Source organism: Anomaloglossus baeobatrachus, chromosome 3 (assembly GCF_048569485.1).
Source record: "Anomaloglossus baeobatrachus isolate aAnoBae1 chromosome 3, aAnoBae1.hap1, whole genome shotgun sequence".
Classification (NCBI taxonomy): Eukaryota; Metazoa; Chordata; class Amphibia; order Anura; family Aromobatidae; genus Anomaloglossus; species Anomaloglossus baeobatrachus.
In genome coordinates this window covers 513857625-513877057 of record NC_134355.1, presented here as the reverse complement: position 1 = coordinate 513877057, position 19433 = coordinate 513857625, and the positions used below count along the sequence as shown (strand labels likewise).

The following is a 19433-nucleotide window of genomic DNA, read 5'->3' as shown; positions in this document are numbered from 1 at the left end:
CGAGCAAGTGCCACAGGGGCCGAGCACTGCACACAATGGGGGTCAGTGGAACCTGCCGGTAGAGTAGCCTCACATGCGGTACAAGCAGCATAGAAAGCCTGTGCCTTGGCACCCTTGCTTTTTGCGGATGACATGCTGTTGTCTCCTCTGAGCAATCTAGGAGGGTATATAGCCAAGAATCACCAGCGACCGTACAGTGCAATGTATAGCATGCATGCATAAAAATACAAATGTACACTTCGGCACTAGTGGGGTCAGCACCAGAGGTGCCGCTTACCGCCCGCTCAAACGCGGGTGTGTGGTCGCCAGAATCCCGTGTCTGGGTCTCCCAGAACTTGTCTCCCCTCTCCAGCTCAGACTGCACACAGGAATGGCTGCCGGCGTTCTGTGAAGAGGGGCGGACCGTGGGCGTGCCTCAGACAAAGTGCGGGAAACTGGCGTCCCACTGTGCCCAGTGTGAGGGCTGGAGTATGTAAAGTAGACTCCAGCCCTCGGCGCTGACGTTCTGTACAGCGTCCCGCCCTTCCCCTGACTGGCAGGCCTGGGGACGGGAACGAAAGGAAACTAGGCCGCAAAAGCCGGGGACTCGAGTAATAAGCGCGGCCGTCATATATGCACGGCCAGCGCGGAAGTCCCCGGCGCACCACAAGTCCCAGCCGCCGCGCCGCAGCGTGAACTGACAGCAGCGGCCGGCGCGGCAGTTCCCAATACATTGACTCACTCAGCAGAGCTGTAGCTAGTAATGGCACAAGCGCGCGGCGCTGTTGTCCCCGGCGCACTAACACACCCAGCAATGCTGCAGTGTGTCTGCGCGCGGTCTGTACGGGGACACAGAGTACCTTGACGTAGCAGGGCCCTGTCCCTGACGATACTCAGCTCCAAATCCAGCAGAATCCCCAGGGGCTGTGGATGGAGCACGGTCTCAGTGCCTGGAGACCGGTAAAATCCCACTTCACCCAGAGCCCTAAGGGGGATGGGGAAGGAAGCAGCATGTGGGCTCCAGCCTCCGTACCCGCAATGGGTACCTCAACCTTAACAAACACCGCCGACAAAAGTGGGGTGAGAAGGGAGCATGCTGGGGGCCCTAGTATGGGCCCTCTTTTCTTCCATCCGACATAGTCAGCAGCTGCTGCTGACTAAACAGTGGAGCTATGCGTGGATGTCTGACCTCCTTCGCACAAAGCATGAAAACTGAGGAGCCCGTGATCCCACGGGGGGTGTATAGGCAGAAGGGGAGGGGCTTTACACTTTTAAGTGTAGTGCTTTGTGTGGCCTCCGGAGGCAGTAGCTATACACCCAATTGTCTGGGTCTCCCAATTAGGAGCGACAAAGAAATTTTTCTTTTCCCACGTTCTGGGGAAGCGCTTTGATATCCGTTCATTCATTAACTGCAGAACAAAGGGCGTTATATACAAAGCCACCTGTAGCTGTCAGAAAGAATACGTGGGAAAGACTAAAAGGGAATTTAGGAGGAGAATAGGGGAACACATCCGAGATATCCGCCTGGGCAATGATACTCCTGTGGCCCGTCACATTACGGAACATCATGCAGGAGACATTAAATCGATCAGTTTCCAGGGTATTGATGCTGTGGCTCCCCCCCTTAGAGGTGGTAATTGGGACAATAAAATTCTGAAACAAGAAACCAAGTGGATCTTTTGGCTGAAAACTAGCAAACCCTTGGGCCTCAATGAAGCTCTCTCCTTTGCACCCTTTGTGGTAGACTAGTTCTGATATATGCTAGGAGGGTTAGTCGTCGCCCGAGTGGGGGCACCAACCACCGATCTGTCCCATGGTGCCGACCTCCACAAATAGGTAGGGTCAGGTTTAATTATAGGGCCTTAGGAAAGTTTTAGGGTGGTGGTGGTTTTTTTCTCTTACATTCCTGCCCATTCTAATCGGGTTTTGACCTTCATATTGCCACAATTTATTACACAATGTTTCCATAGCCCTTACTGACCTCTCCTGATTCTTTGCTATATTAGTTATCCGGGTCCCTTGTTATCATATAAGCAATGGATATAATCTGTGTTTTTCCTTCCTCACTCCCTCTCCTGAATAACTACGCCTGCTGGCCTATTTTCCTTTTTATCGTTTTTTTCTTTGCTTGTTGTTTTTATGAGCCTCCTACCTATCTGGGTGCCTGTAATGTATGTTACAGGTGTTTTTCGGCCCACTATTGATGTTGATGGGCCGTTATTATGAATTAATGGCCGTACTTTATCGCTGGTTTTGCGATACTAACCGTGGCCATTTTGTTGTAGTCATTTACCTGCTACGTCATGGTTCACATGACTACTGCATACGCCCCTCTGTGACGTGCACATCGCGGCCGCGATCATGTGACCCGGAAGTGGGTTCACTGCGGCATGCGGATGTGACGTCAGACACCATTTCAAGCGAGCGGTTCAGTTAAACCCGACGGCGAGGTATGACAGGCGCACTCTGCCCAGGAATTCCCTGGTATTGATGGAGGTAAGTTGTACCCGCCGCTCTGTTCGGGCCGCCCGCTTCTAATACTGACATAGACCTCCCCCCCCCCCTTTTGGTTGATGTGGTTTGTGAATATGCTTTTCAACAGTAATCTATGCCAATTTGCATGGGTCTCATTGTGACCAGAATATTGGATCTTTATCCTCCCCTGATGATGTAAGAAACGCGTTGGGAGAATCCTGCACGACTGCTGGACATTTAGTTGGAACCTGTGGAGACCCTGAGTCATCCAGATAAAGGACCAGGCGATCTCATCTATTATGGTTACCAAAAACATCCGGTATTAAGTGCTCCAGATTAACAGGGAAAGGGTGACACGGCAGATGGGGTAAGACCGTTCCTTTTCCATCATTTATTCACCGCCAGTTGCAATTGTGGCAGGTGATTTTGTGGCTGCATAGTATGTATCATTCATTATATGATTTATACTGCTGATATCTATTGCGGTATTTTATAACAACTATATATATGAATGTCACTCTCCACATAAGTATTTGTGTGATTAGCCAATTGGTCCTCTGCTGTGTTTGAGTATATTGGCTGTTTTATTGGTTTGTTTTTCATTTTATAGGTCCTTCATGGATTTTTAATTATATCAAATTAAAGGCTAAGTTTTAGGCGTATTCTATTCTGTTCACTTTGCTATTGGATGCAGCGTTTTAGATGCAGCGTCTCTTCGCTGAGTCCAAAACGCTGTGTTGTACAGTAGAAGCACAGAGGATGGGATTTCTAGAAATCCCATGCCCACTGTGCATGTGCGGCCCGCAGCGTAAACTGACCTGCGGTGCGGCCTTCCGAGCCACAGCATGTCAATTCTATGCTGCAGAGTCGCAACTGGTCTCTGTGGAACACAAGCGATCGACCTCAGCGCTCCGAACCTCGATCATGGCACGAGCAGCTGCGGTCTCCTGTGAGGGAGAATCGCGGTCCCCGCAGGTCCTGCTCATGGGCACGTATCCTTATAGTGCAGAAATAAGAATAACTTCTACTAAAGTGTATAAGTGGTTAAAATACGTATGGCTATGTTCACAAGTTGTAGTAAAACTGAAGTGACAAGGAAGGAGGGGGCGCAGATGGCGTCTTATCCGATGGTAAAAGAAAGAATTAAATTAGATGCACTAACGTGGTGCGATTGTGTTACAGATACAACCACTATAACCACGTGTTGTAATGAGTTTTTTTCCTGAAGGAGTCCCACGGCTCCGAAACGCGTTGAACAAAATAATCAAATATCCCAATCTCCATTGGTCTTCAGTAATCTTTTCCTGGCAGGGTGGATTAGCTCCTTTTTTTCATCGCTATGTTAACAAGTTGCCTTTTTGCTGTGTTCTTTCACCATTGAAAGCCATGAGAGTGTGCAAAAATGCTGCTAAAAATCACAACTGCTACGTTTTTGCTGCTTTTATGGCGAATAACACTAACTTTATTAAAACATACACTGTAGACAAATGACACACCAAAAAAAAAAAATAAATAAATAAAAACACAACAAAAAATGCAGCAAAACCTGTTTTTTGGAAGCAGTTTTTTCTTTGTCGCTCCATTGGGAGACCCAGACAATTGGGTGTATAGCTTCTGCTTCCGTAGGCCACACAAAGTATTACACTCAAAAGTGTAACCCCTCCCCTCTGCCTATACACCCTCCCGTGCCTCACGGGCTCCTCAGTTTTATGCTTTGTGTGGAAGGAGGCACACATCCACTCACACATCTCCATTTTAGTCAGCAGCAGCTGCTGATTGTATCGGTTGGAAGAAAAGAGGGCCCCCACGGGGCCCCCGGCATGCTCCCTTCTCACCCTACTATGTCGGCGGTGCTGTTAAGGTTGAGGTACCCATTGCGGGTACGACGGCCGGAGCCTCATGCCGTGTTTCCTTCTCCATCCCTGAGGGCTCTGGTAGAAGTGGGATCCGAAGCGGTCATCCAGGTTCTGGGACCGTGCTCCCTCCGCAGCCCCTGAGGGAATCTGCTGGACAGGAGCTTATCTATCTTCAGGGACAGGGCCCTGCATCCACGAGGTACTCTGTGTCCCCATGGGGACTGTGTATGGAGCGCCTGGGTTCCGGACGCCGCAACTGTCTGCTCAATTGTGAAGACCGGGGACTACCGCGCCGACCGCGCCTGCTTGTCGGCCGCGGTATTAAATTTAGTCCCCGGCTTCATCGCGGCCTAGTGGAAAACTCCCGCCCCCGAGCCTGTCTATCAGAGATAGGGGCTGGACAGCCGACCTGACGTCGGATATGAGGGCCGGGGCATCCTGTATGCTCCCTCCCCCCTCACTGATCACTGTGGGGACCCCAGATTCCCGCACTTTTCCTAACGCCGCCCCTGGCTTTACTCCTCCCCTGAGAGCTCCGGCAGCCATCTTTAGGACATTCTGCCGGTGGAGAATCACACAGAACAGCTCTGCAGCTCTGGGAGACCAGGCAGGGAATCTGGAGCGCACACCCCCCGCTTTTTAGCGGTCGGTAAGCCGCACCGGTCACTCGGTGTTGGTCCCCTCTGGTGCCGGTATAGATACGTATATAAATGCCTTTCTGTTCGGCCGGGCTGTATACCCTTTTTTCTGTATACCCTCAGTGATCACGCTCCTAGGACACAACAGCATGTCGGTCACAAGGAGCAAGGGCACTAAAGCACAGGATTTTTTTGCGACATGTACCTCTTGTAGGGCCATGTTACCTGCGGGTTCCACCTACCCTCACTGTGAGCAATGCTCGACCCCTGTTACTCTTGCTCAGCCGGAGCCTCGGTCACTAGTGGGCCCCTCGGCTCAGGCAGACCCCCCTGTTTCTACTGTCCAGGTGGCAGCGACTGAGTTTGCAGTTTTTGCTGACAAGCTCTCAGAGTCACTCTCACAATCCATGGCTCAGTCTATGGACAAATGGTCTGCCAAGTTGCTGGAAGCCCTGCAGTCCAGACCGGTCCTTACACAGGCCCCGGACCCGGTTAGATCGGCACCTCCAGGTCCCTCTAGGTACACCCCGGCCGGGGTGGGCCCCAGGTCTCACGTGGAGGACTCCTCCACGGACCACAGTCCCAGACCAGCTAAGCGGGCTCGCTTGGAATCATCCCCGACTTCCTCACGCTGCTCGGGTTCCCAGCTTGAGGACTCTCTAGAGGACGAGGCGGAGGTCGCAGCTCAGGGCTCGGACCCTGATGTTGCTCTCAATCTTGATACACCTGAAGGGGACGCCTTAGTAAATGACCTTATAGCGTCCATCAATCAGGTGCTAGATCTATCTCCACCGCCTCCACCTATAGAGGAGTCGGCCTCTCAGCAGGAGAAACACCAGTTTCGGTTTCCCAAACGTATACGGAGTGCATTTTTTGATCACTCTAACTTCAGAGATGCTGTCCAGAAGCCCAGAGCGGTTCCGGACAAGCGCTTTACTAAGCGCCTTACGGACACACGTTACCCCTTCCCCGCTGACGTAGTTAAGGGTTGGGCTCAATGTCCTAAGGTAGATCCCCCAGTCTCCAGATTGGCGGCTACATCTGTGGTTTCGGTTGCAGATGGCTCATCACTAAAAGATGCCACTGACAGGCAGAGAGAACTCCTGGTGAAATCCATCTATGAGGCCACGGGAGCGTCTTTTGCCCCGGCTTTTGCAGCCGTGTGGGCACTCCAAGCTATCTCAGCTTGTCTGGCTGAGATTAATGCGGTCACACGTACGTCTGCCCCGCAGGTTGCATCTTTAACCTCTCAGGCGTCGGCGTTTTCTTCCTACGCCATGAACGCAGTTCTAGACTCTGCTAGCCGTACAGCGGTGGCATCCGCTAATTCTGTTGCAGTCCGCAGGGCCATGTGGCTGCGCGAATGGAAGGCAGACTCTGCTTCCAAGAGGTTCTTAACCGGTTTGCCGTTTTCTGGCGAGAGATTGTTTGGCGAACGATTGGATGAGATTATTAAGGAATCCAAGGGAAAGGACTCCTCCTTACCCCAGTCCAAACCTAAGAGACCTCAGCAGCGGAAAATACAATCGAGGTTTCGGTCCTTTCGTCCCTCCGCCAAGCCACAGTCCTCTTCGTCCAATAGACAGGACAAAGGCCAGAGGAACTCCTATGCGTGGCGGTCTAAGTCACGCCCCCAAAAGACCGCCGGAGGCACTGCTTCCAAGGCGGCCTCCTCATGACTCACGGCATCCCCGAACCGCATCCTCGGTCGGTGGCAGGCTCTCCCGCTTTCGCGACACCTGGTGGCCACATGTTCAAGACCGATGGGTGAGAGACATCCTGTCTCACGGTTACAGGATAGAGTTCAGCTCTCGTCCTCCGACTCGTTTCTTCAGAACCTCCCCGCCCCCCGCGCGAGCAGACGCACTTTTTCAAGCAGTGGACGCTCTGAAAAAAGAAGGCGTCGTGACCCCCGTTCCCACTCAGGAACAGGGTCGCGGTTTTTACTCCAACTTATTCGTGGTACCAAAGAAGGACGGATCATTCCGTCCCGTTCTGGACCTCAAATTGCTCAACAAACACGTGAGCACCAGACGATTCCGGATGGAATCTCTCCGCTCGGTCATCGCCTCGATGTCACAAGGAGACTTCCTCGCATCGATCGACATCAAGGATGCCTATCTCCATGTGCCGATCGCACCAGAACATCAACGCTTTTTGCGTTTCGCCATAGGGGACGAACACCTTCAGTTCGTGGCTTTACCCTTCGGCCTGGCGACAGCCCCACGGGTTTTCACCAAAGTCATGGCATCCGTTGTGGCGATCCTGCATTCTCAGGGGCACTCGGTGATTCCTTACTTGGACGATCTCCTAGTCAGGGCACCTTCTCGGGCGGCGTGTCAACACAGCCTTACCGTCGCTCTGGAGACCCTCCAGCAGTTCGGGTGGCTCATCAACTTCCCAAAATCCAAGTTGACACCGACCCAATCTCTGACCTATCTAGGGATGGAGTTTCATACACAGTCAGCGGTAGTCAAGCTACCACTAGACAAACAGCTGTCACTGCAGGCAGGGGTGCAATCTCTGATTCAGACTCAGTCTCACCCCTTGAGACGTCTCATGCACTTCCTGGGGAAGATGGTAGCAGCGATGGAGGCAGTGCCCTTCGCGCAATTCCATCTGCGACCACTCCAGTGGGACATTCTCCGCAAATGGGACAGGAGGTCGAACTCTCTCGACAGGAACGTCTCTCTTTCCCTTGCAACAAAGACGTCCCTTCAGTGGTCGCTTCTTCCCACTTCTCTTTCACAGGGAAAATCCATCCTGCCCCCAACCTGGGCTGTGGTCACCACGGACGCGAGCCTGTCAGGGTGGGGAGCGGTGTTCCTCCATCACAGGGCTCAGGGAACCTGGACTCCGATAGAGTCTTCCCTTCAGATCAATGTCCTGGAGATAAGGGCAGTGTATCTGGCCCTAGTGGCTTTCCAGCATCTGCTGGACGGCAGGCAGATCCGTTTCCAGTCGGACAACGCCACTGCCGTCGCATACATCAACCACCAGGGCGGCACGCGGAGTCGTCAAGCCTTCCAAGAAGTCCGGCGAATTCTGCAGTGGGTGGAAGCCACAGCATCCACCATCTCAGCAGTTCACATACCGGGCGTAGAAAACTGGGAAGCAGATTTTCTCAGTCGTCAGGGCATGGATGCGGGGGAATGGTCCCTGCACCCAGAGGTGTTTCGAGAGATCTGTCGCCGCTGGGGAACGCCGGACGTCGATCTCATGGCGTCACGGCACAACAACAAGGTCCCGACCTTCATGGCACGATCTCAGGATCACAGAGCTCTGGCGGCGGACGCACTAGTTCAGGATTGGTCGCAGTTTCGACTACCTTATGTATTTCCTCCTCTGGCAATGCTGCCCAGAGTACTACGCAAGATCAGGTCCGACTGCCGTCGCGCCATTCTCGTCGCTCCAGACTGGCCGAGGCGGTCATGGTACCCGGATCTGTGGCATCTCACGGTGGGTCAGCCGTGGGCGCTGCCAGACCGCCCAGACTTGCTGTCGCAAGGGCCGTTTTTCCATCTGAATTCTGCGGCCCTCAACCTGACTGTGTGGCCATTGAGTCCTGGCTCCTAGCGGCTTCAGGGCTCTCTCAGGATGTCATTGCCACTATGAGACAGGCCAGGAAACCGACGTTCGCCAAGATCTATCACAGGACTTGGCGGATTTTCTTGTCCTGGTGTTCTGATAAAGGTCTTTCTCCCTGGCCTTTTGCCTTACCCACTTTTCTTTCCTTCCTTCAATCCGGAATGGATAAGGGGTTGTCACTTAGTTCTCTCAAAGGGCAAGTATCGGCGCGCTCAATATTCTTTCAAAAGCGCCTGGCCAAGCTTCCGCAGGTCCGCACGTTCCTGCAGGGAGTTTGCCACATAGTCCCACCTTACAAGCACCCGCTTGAACCCTGGGACCTTAACAGGGTGCTGACGGCTCTTCAGAAACCGCCTTTTGAGCCGCTGCGTGATGTCTCCTTATCACGTCTTTCGCAGAAAGTGGCATTTCTAGTAGCAGTTACTTCTCTCCGTAGAGTGTCGGAGCTTGCAGCACTGTCATGCAAAGCCCCCTTCCTGGTTTTTCACCAGGATAAAGGAGGTTCTCCGTCCTGTTCCGGAATTTCTCCCTAAGGTGGTATCGCCTTTTCATCTCAATCAGGATATCACCTTACCTTCATTTTGCCCTAATCCAATTCACCGCTTTGAAAAGGATTTGCACTCATTAGATTTAGTGAGAGCACTCCGTTTCTACGTGTCTCGCACAGCGCCCCTGCGTCGTTCAGATGCGCTTTTTATCCTTGTGGCTGGTCAGCGTAAGGGTTCGCAAACTTCCAGGTCAACCTTGGCTCGGTGGATCAAGGAACCGATTCTTGAAGCTTACTGTTCTTCGGGGCTTCCGATTCCTTCGGGGCTGAAAGCCCATTCTACCAGAGCCGTAGGGGCCTCCTGGAAATTGCGGCACCGGGCGACGGCGCAGCAGGTGTGTCAGGCAGCTACGTGGTCTAGTCTGCACACTTTCACAAAGCACTATCAAGTGCATGCCTATGCTTCGGCAGATGCCAGTCTAGGTAGGCAGGTCCTTCAGGCGGCGGTGGCCCACCTGTAAGAGGGAGTCGTGTCGGCTCTTGTTATCGAGGTATTCTTTTACCCACCCAGGGACTGCTTTTGGACGTCCCAATTGTCTGGGTCTCCCAATGGAGCGACAAAGAAGAAGGGAATTTTGTTTACTTACCGTAAATTCGTTTTCTTCTAGCTCCTATTGGGAGACCCAGCACCCGCCCCTGTTCCCTTCGGGCTAGTTGTTCTTTTGTGTACACATGTTGTTCATGTTCAATTGTTTCATGGTTTTCAGTTCTCCGAACATCCTTCGGATTGAATTTACCTTAAACCAATTATAAGTTTCCTCCTTCCTGCTTTTGCACCAAAACTGAGGAGCCCGTGAGGCACGGGAGGGTGTATAGGCAGAGGGGAGGGGTTACACTTTTGAGTGTAATACTTTGTGTGGCCTCCGGAGGCAGAAGCTATACACCCAATTGTCTGGGTCTCCCAATAGGAGCTAGAAGAAAAGGAATTTACGGTAAGTAAACAAAATTCCCTTCTTTTTACTGCCAAGAAAATAGGTTTTTCCTGCAAAAAATAAAAAGCAACAAAAACGCAATGTGTGAACATAGCTTATGAGGCGTTTAAGTGGCATAAATGAAAGAAATTACACATGTAAGACACCATAGACATGAGCACAACAGAAGACTGCCAACATTACCCCGCCATATCACCAGAATAGTTTTATTATTTTTTTTCTATTTTCTATTGTTCAAACCTAAGTGCATCTTTTAGTCTGAAAAATACACTCATTATCAGTCCAATGCGTTGCTTTAAAAAAAATAGATAAATAAATAAAAAAAAAAAAAGCAGCTTTGTATTTTTAATCAAAAGAGTTATCAAGGTGTCCAAGAGGTCAGGAGATGGAATGTAATAGATTAAGAAATACTGGTCTGAGGCCGAACAAAGTCACCACCTTCATTTGCACACACGGTTATCAATGTTTCTGGGGGTCGTCAGAACTGGAAATATGCAGTGATTAAGAGCAGAAAAGGCTCCGATATTCAAAATGATAGAATATCATGTGCCTTTTTCAAGCCATTTGCTTACAGCAATATTTCAGATCCTCTTGGAAACTTGTTGAAACCTTCCAGAAGGAACTGAAATGTTGCTGAATAAAGGTACATCATTTTGAATTTTGGAGTGTTTTTTACATTACACCTACCTATGAGCCCATTAGAAGCCCCTGGATTGGCACCCTCTTACTACGGTGCTCCAGCTTTTTTCTATTCCATGACTGAGAGTAGATCATTTTCTGGCCTTCCTACACTGATCCTACTGAGAAACTCGCCCTCCCTAGAATAGCTGCTTCACAGGACCAACAGATCACATTTGGTTTTGCTCCCCTAAAACATTGTCTGAAATTATCATCTCACTGGTCTGGTCACTATAGCAGTGGCAGTAAGCCCACACTACGTGTTCTCAGTCGCGCTGTACTTATCTCTTTCAGTCCCATAGCCTGTAAATGAAATGACACCGGTACACACAAACAGGGACATGGGACCCTTGTTTTTGTAATTTTAGGCCTAAGACACACGGCATGAAAATTATTGTGAGTGGAGTGCGAAAATAAAAAAAAAAAAAAAAAACACATCGCATTCCACTCGGACCAATATTAGCCTATGTGTCAGCACACATGAGCAACTATTTTTTCAGCCCTAATCGGTCCGAGAAAACATTTGTAGCATGCTGTGGGTGCAATGCGAGTCTCGCACCCATTCAAGTGTACGGGGCGAGAGAAGAAGAAAAAAAAAATAAAACAAAAACGCGCTGCACTCGCATTACACCGGTGTACCGCGAGTGCAAAGCGAGAATGGCAATAGCCAGCTATGGAGGAGAGAGGGAGATAAATCCTTCCCTCCCCTCCTCCGTGCCGCCCCTCCGCAGCGCTGGCCCGCCCCTCCTCTGTGCCGGCCCGCCCCCCGCAGCTAAGGTCTGCTTGCACGGTCGGACTTCAGTCGCAGGGATACTCGCATGACACTCAGCTCTGCTGTACTGCCAGCGTGAGCCCAGTGTCATGCAAGGGGATCGCAGTAATCCCCGTGTGGCCCCAGCCTTAAAGGTGCTCTCTAATAGGACTGTTGGACAAACTCCACCTATAAGAGCAGCTCCCAATGAAAAGGAAAACTATGACTAGATTATCACCTTATCCCTGGTAAAACAAGCAGCAGAGTGTGTAAGAGCAGCGGGCTGCACAGACATCTTACCGATATGGCGCTGATTCTTCGGGGCTGAGTGCACACAATGTGACAAGCAGAGCCTTTTCCTTTGTTAATGTAATCGTCCAGAATGAACTGCGTCACTTGAGTCGTCTTCCCACAGCCGGTCTCTCCACTAATGACAGTCACTTGATTGCCGGATATCATTTTAATAATTTCCTGAGATTTAAATATGAAAACAATGAGTAGAAGGCCTTACTCTACATTACAGATCTGTATTATATGGACCTATTATGGACAGTTACGCATCTCTGAGGACCAAAAGGTTTTATCATGGACTCTGACAAAATCATCAGCCAGAAATGTAAAAATGCAAGACTCATCAATGCTAAAGCCTGTCCTTTCCCTGTAGAGTGGGACCTTCTGCACATTAACTCTGCTTTAATGACAAAACTGCCTTCAGACGTTAGGGCGATGGCAGACAGCGATAATCCTGCGGAAGGCAAGCACATAACAATCCCATATCAGGAGGCCAGGTATAGACACAGCTCACTCATTACCAAGCCCTTGGCCAGTAGGTATAGAAAGAAAAGAGATTCTCTAAGATAGCATCTCATACCAGCAACTAGATTATCTGATCCAGACTTGCTACTGGAAAACCCAACATCAGATTTTCCAATTTAGTTGGAGAACCAAGAAAGGAAAAGCAGTGATCCATAATAACATTGTCCTTACCGCTTTCATATTGTTTGATGGTAACTTCTCACGAAACCTCTGGTGGGAAAAGAAAAAACAAATATTGAGTACATGCACCCGAATTACAAAAAACACATACTGGAAAGACTGCCACGTTATCACGGAGTAATCTTCTGACCACAGATAATCAGATTATGAAAAACGAACGCCAAAGTGAAGACCAATATGGCTGCACTTCTTGGTATCAATTTTGCAAAACTGCCGGCTGCAAAAAAAGACAGGAAAATGGCAATATCTGTAAGGAAATCAAACAATTTCTTTTTTTAAAGAAGGGAATTTTGTTTACTTACCGTAAATTCCTTTTCTTCTAGCTCCCATTGGGAGACCCAGACAATTGGGTGTATAGCTTCTGCCTCCGGAGGCCACACAAAGTATTACACTTTAAAAAGTGTAACCCCTCCCCTCTGCTATACACCCCCCCGTGCATCACGGGCTCCTCAGTTTTGGTGCAAAAGCAGGAAGGAGGAAACTTATAAATTGGTCTAAGGTAAATTCAATCCGAAGGATGTTCGGAGAACTGAAACCATGAACCAAAAGAACAATTCAACATGAACAACATGTGTACACAAAAGAACAAACAGCCCGAAGGGAACAGGGGCGGGTGCTGGGTCTCCCAATAGGAGCTAGAAGAAAAGGAATTTACGGTAAGTAAACAAAATTCCCTTCTTCTTTGTCGCTCCATTGGGAGACCCAGACAATTGGGACGTCCAAAAGCAGTCCCTGGGTGGGTAAAAGAATACCCCGATAAAAAGAGCCGACAACGGCCCTCCTCTTACAGGTGGGCAACCGCCGCCTGAAGGACCTGCCTACCTAGACTGGCATCCGCCGAAGCATAGGTATGCACTTGATAGTGTTTCGTGAAAGTGTGCAGACTAGACCAGGTAGCTGCCTGACACACCTGCTGAGCCGTCGCCCGGTGCCGCAATGCCCAGGACGCACGCACGGCTCTGGTAGAATGGGCTTTCAGCCCTGAAGGAATCGGAAGCCCAGAAGAACGGTAGGCTTCAAAAATCGGTTCCTTGATCCACCGAGCCAAGGTTGACTTGGAAGCCTGCGACCCCTTACGCTGGCCAGCGTCAAAGACAAAGAGTGCATCAGAACGGCGCAGTGGCGCCGTGCGAGACACGTAGATCCGGAGTGCTCTCACTAGATCTAACAAATGCAAATCCTTTTCACATTGGTGAATTGGATGAGGGCAAAATGAAGGTAAAGAGATATCCTGATTGAGATGAAAAGGGGACACCACCTTGGGGAGAAAGTCCGGGACCGGGCGCAGAACCACCTTATCTTGGTGAAATACCAGGAAGGGGGCTTTGCATGACAGCGCTGCAAGCTCTGACACTCTTCGGAGTGACGTAACGGCCACTAGAAATGCCACCTTCTGCAAAAGACGTGATAGAGAGACATCCCGCAGCGGCTCAAAGAAGGGAATTTTGTTTACTTACCGTAAATTCCTTTTCGTCTAGCTCCAATTGGGAGACCCAGACAATTGGGTGTATAGCTATGCCTCCGGAGGCCACACAAAGTATTACACTAAAAGTGTAAAGCCCCTCCCCTTCAGCCTATACACCCCCCGTACTGCTACGGGCTCATCAGTTTTGGTGCAAAAGCCAGAAGGAGGAAAAAATTATAAACTGGTTTAAAGTAAATTCAATCCGAAGGAATATCGGAGAACTGAAACCATTTAACATGAACAACATGTGTATACAAAAAACAGGGGCGGGTGCTGGGTCTCCCAATTGGAGCTAGAAGAAAAGGAATTTACGGTAAGTAAACAAAATTCCCTTCTTCTTTGTCGCCCCTAATTGGGAGACCCAGACAATTGGGACGTCCAAAAGCAGTCCCTGGGTGGGTAAATAATACCTCATAATAGAGCCGTAACGGCTCCGTCCTACAGGTGGGCAACTGCCGCCTGAAGGACTCGCCTACCTAGGCTGGCATCTGCCGAAGCATAGGTATGCATCTGATAGTGTTTCGTGAAAGTGTGCAGGCTCGACCAGGTAGTTGCCTGACACATCTGCTGAGCCGTAGCCTGGTGTCGCAAGGCCCAGGACGCTCCCACGGCCCTGGTAGAATGGGCCTTCAGTCCTGAGGGAACCGGAAGCCCCGAGGAACGGTAAGCTTCGAGAATTGGTTCCTTGATCCACCGAGCCAGGGTTGATTTGGAAGCTTGTGTCCCTTTACGCTGGCCAGCGACAAGGACAAAGAGCATCAGAGCGGCGCAGGGGCGCCGTACGAGAAATGTAGAGTCTGAGTGCTCTCACCAGATCTAACAAGTGCAAATCCTTTTCACATTGGTGAACTGGATGAGGACAAAACGAGGGTAAGGAGATGTCCTGATTGAGATGAAAAGTGGGCAAGGCAAATGGCCAGGGAGAAAACGCCTGAGCAGAGCACCACGACAGGAATATTTTCCACGTCCTGTGGTAGATCTTGGCGGACGTTGGTTTCCTAGCCTGTCTCATAGTGGCAATGACCTCTTGAGATAATCCTGAAGACGCTAGGATCCAGGACTCAATGGCCACACAGTCAGGTTGAGGGCCGCAGAATTCAGATGGAAAAACGGCCCTTTTGGCGTGACCCAGAAAAGTGCGGGAACTGGTGCCCCACTGTGCAGAGTGAGGGGGGTGGATTATGCAAAGCATGCTCCAGCCCTCAGTGCTGCCGACCTGTACAGCGTCCCGCCCTTCCCCTGACTGGCAGGGCTGGGGGCGGGAAAAGAATGAGACTAGGCCGCAGAAGCCGGGGACTATAGTTATAAGCGCGGCCGCCGTATAAGCGCGGTCGGCGCGGAAGTCCCCGGCGCACTAACAGTCCCAGCCGCGCCGCAGGCATAACCATGGCAGCGGCGGTCAGCGCGGCAGTTCCCCTACACAAATACACTCAGCGACGCTGAGTGTATAGTGGCACACATGCAGCCAGCGCTGCTGTCCCCGGTGCACTAGCACACCCAGCAATGCTGGAGTGTTGCTGTGCGCAGTCCCCACGGGGACACAGAGTACCTCCAAGTAGCAGGGCCATGTCCCTGAATGATACTCGGCTCCTATCCAGCAGGGTCCTCAGGAGCTGTGGATGGAGCACGGTCTCCTGTGCCTGGAGACCGATGGGATCCCACTTCACCCAGAGCCCTAATTGAGGGATGGGGAAGGAAAGCAGCATGTGGGCTCCAGCCTGCGTACCCGCAATGGATACCTCAACCTTAACAACACCGCCGACAAAAGTGGGGTGAGAAGGGAGCATGCTGGGGGCCCTGTTATGGGCCCTCTTTTCTTCCATCCGACATAGTCAGCAGCTGCTGCTGACTAAGCTGTGGAGCTATGCGTGGATGTCTGACCTCCTTCGCACAAAGCATAAAAACTGATGAGCCCGTAGCAGTACGGGGCGTGTATAGGCTGAAGGGGAGGGGCTTTACACTTTTAGTGTAATACTTTGTGTGGCCTCCGGAGGCATAGCTATACACCCAATTGTCTGGGTCTCCCAATTAGGAGCGACAAAGAAAGGTGGTTTCTGAAGAGCCCGTAGAACCCTGTTAAGATCCCAGGGTTCCAGCGGCCGCTTGTAAGGTGGGACTATGTGGCAAACTCCCTGCAGGAACGTGCGGACCTGCGGAAGCCTGGCTAGACGCTTTTGAAAAAACACGGAAAGCGCCGATACTTGTCCCTTGAGAGAGCCGAGAGACAAACCCTTGTCCATTCCGGATTGAAGGAAGGAAAGAAACGTGGGTAAGGCAAACGGCCAGGGGGTAAACCCCTTATCAGAGCACCAGGCTAAGAAGATCCTCCAAGCCCTGTGATAGATCTTGGCTGACGTTGGTTTCCTGGCCTGTCTCATAGTGGCAATGACCTCTTGAGATAACCCTGAGGACGCTAGGAGCCAGGACTCAATGGCCACACAGTCAGGTTGAGGGCCGCAGAATTCAGATGGAAAAATGGCCCTTGAGACAGCAAGTCTGGTCGGTCTGGGAGCGCCCACGGTTGACCCACCGTGAGGTGCCACAGGTCCGGGTACCACGACCTCCTCGGCCAGTCTAGAGCGACGAGGATGGCGCGGCGGCAGTCGGACCTGATCTTGCGCAACACTCTGGGCAGCATTGCCAGAGGAGGGAATACATAAGGCAGTCGAAACTGCGACCAATCCTGAACTAAGGCGTCCACCGCCAGAGCTCTGTGATCCTGAGACCGTGCCATGAATGCCGGGACTTTGCTGTTGTGCCGAGACGCCATGAGATCGACGTCCGGCGTTCCCCAGCGGCAACAGATCTCTTGAAACATGTCCGGGTGAAGAGACCATTCCCCTGCGTCCAATTGACGATCCACCCGAACCTCTGGAGAGTCTCCAGAGCCACGGTCAGACTGTGTTGACATGCCACCCGGGAGGGTGCCTTGACTAGGAGATCGTCTAAGTACGGGATCACCGAGTGGCCCTGAGAGTGTAGGACTGCCACAACGGATGCCATGACCTTGGTGAAGACCCGTGGGGCTGTCGCCAGGCCGAAAGGCAGTGCCACAAACTGAAGGTGTTCGTCCCCGATGGCGAAACGCAGGAAGCGTTGATGCTCTGGAGCGATCGGCACATGGAGATAGGCATCCCTGATGTCGATTGATGCTAGGAAGTCTCCTTGGGACATCGAAGCGATGACAGAGCGGAGGGATTCCATGCGAAACCGTCTGGTTCTCACATGTCTGTTGAGCAATTTGAGGTCCAAAACGGGACGGAATGAACCGTCCTTTTTTGGTACCACGAACAGGTTGGAGTAAAAACCGCGACCACGTTCCTGAAGGGGAACGGGGATCACAACTCCTTCTGTCTTCAGAGTGTCCACCGCCTGAAAAAGTGCCACGGTTCGCTCGGGGGGCGGAGATGTTCTGAAAAAACGAGTCGGAGGACGAGAGCTGAACTCTATCCTGTAACCGTGAGACAGAATGTCTCTCACCCATCGGTCTTGGACATGTGGCCACCAGGCGTCGCAAAAGCGGGAGAGCCTGCCACCGACCGAGGATGCGGTTTGGGAAGGCCGAAAGTCATGAGGAGGCCGCCTTGGAGACGGTGCCTCCGGCGGTCTTTGGAGGACGTGACTTAGACCGCCATGCAGAAGAGTTTCTCTGGCTCTTCTGTGGCCTGTTGGACGAGGAGGATTGGGATCTGGCTGAGGGCCGAAAGGACCGAAACCTCGCTTGAATTTTTCGTTGCTGAGGTCTCTTTGGTTTGGGCTGGGGTAAGGACGAGTCCTTTCCCTTGGATTGCTTAATAATTTCATCCAATTGTTCGCCAAACAATCGGTCGCCAGAAAAAGGCAAACCGGTCAAGAACTTCTTGGAAGCAGAGTCTGCCTTCCATTCGCGTAGCCACATGACCCTGCGGACTGCCACCGAATTGGCGGATGCTACCGCTGTACGGCTAGCCGAGTCCAGGACAGCATTCATGGCGTAGGATGAAAATACCGACGCCTGAGAAGTCAAAGACGCTACTTGCGGAGCCGAGGTACGGGTGACCGCATTAATCTCAGACAGACAAGCGGAGATAGCCTGGAGTGCCCACACTGCTGCAAAGGCTGGGGCAAAGGACGCGCCTATGGCTTCATAGATGGATTTGATTAGGAGCTCTATCTGCCTGTCCGTGGCATCCTTGAGCGTTGAACAGTCAGCCACTGCCACTACGGATCTAGCCGCCAGTCTAGAGACTGGAGGATCCACCTTGGGACATTGAGCCCAACCCTTAACTACGTCAGAGGGGAAGGGGTAACGTGTATCATTAAGGCGTTTAGTAAAGCGCTTGTCCGGGAAAGCCCTGTGCTTCTGCACAGCATCTCTGAAGTTCGAGTGATCGAAGAAAACACTCCGAGTACGTTTGGGAAACCTAAACTGGTGCTTCTCCTGCTGTGCGGCCGACTCCTCTATAGGTGGAGTTGGGGGAGAAAGATCTAGCACCTGATTGATGGACGCTATAAGGTCATTTACTATGGCGTCCCCTTCAGGTGTATCAAGATTGAGAGCAACGTCAGGGTCAGAGTCCTGGGCTGCGACCTCCGCCTCATCCTCTAGAGAGTCCTCAAGCTGAGACCCCGAACAGCGTGATGAAGTCAGGGAAGATTCTAATCGAGCCCGCTTAGCCGGTCTGGGACTGCGGTCCGTGCCGGAGTCCTCCACGTAATAACTAGAGGCCACCCCAGGCGCACGCTTCGTCGCAGACCGAGAGGGGCCTGGGGGCGATCCCGCAGTGCCCGGGGCCTGTGTAAGGGCCGGTCTGGACTGCAAGGCTTCTAGTATCTTAGCAAACCATTTGTCCATAGACTGAGCCATGGATTGTGACAGTGACTCAGAGTTTCTCAGCTAAAACTGCAAACTCTGTCCCTGTCACCTGGACAGGGGAAACCGGCGGTTCTACCTGGGCCGAGGGTCCCACCAGTGCCCCAGGCTCCGGCTGAGCGAGTGCCACAGGGCCCGAGCATTGCTCACAGTGAGGGTAGGTGGAACCTGCAGGTAGCATAGCCGCACAAGAGGTACAGGTTGCAAAATAACCCTGTGTCTTGGTACCCTTGCTCCTTGTGAACGACATGCTGTTGTCTCCCAGGAGAGTGATCACTGAGGGATATATAGCCACAAGCTAACAGTACAGCCGAACCGAGAAAATGTATACTAATATATATATATATACAGTTCGGCACTCTATGGGGCCCAGCACCGGGTGACCGGTGTGGCTTACCGACCGCTCAAGCGGTGTGTGGCCACCAGATTCCCTGCCTCGGGTCTCCCAGAGGTGCAGCCAGAAGTCCTCCACCGGCAGAATGTGCTTAAAACATGGCTGTCGGCGTTCACAGGGGAGGAGGGAGCCGTGGGCGTAACTACAAAAGTGCGGGAATCTGGCCCCAGAGTGATTAGTGAGGGGGGCGGAGGACAGCTACGTGTGCTCCAGCCCTCACTGTCGGCGTCAGACCGACCGTCCCGCCCTTACCCCTGACTGGCAGGCCCGGGGGCGGGAGTT

General features: G+C 51.8%; 1 protein-coding gene across 1 annotated transcript in view; it reads right to left on the bottom strand.

Moving 5' to 3' along the window:
• The window catches only part of DHX36 (DEAH-box helicase 36), a 193142-nt gene that overhangs the window by 156487 nt on the left and 17222 nt on the right, over window positions 1-19433 (bottom strand). Inside the window, exons 4-5 of the mRNA XM_075340720.1 lie at window positions 12432-12470; window positions 11745-11915 (exon numbers count right to left, since the gene is read on the bottom strand). Coding sequence (XP_075196835.1) covers window positions 11745-11915; window positions 12432-12470 — 210 coding nt within the window. The remainder of the gene's footprint in view (window positions 1-11744; window positions 11916-12431; window positions 12471-19433) is intronic.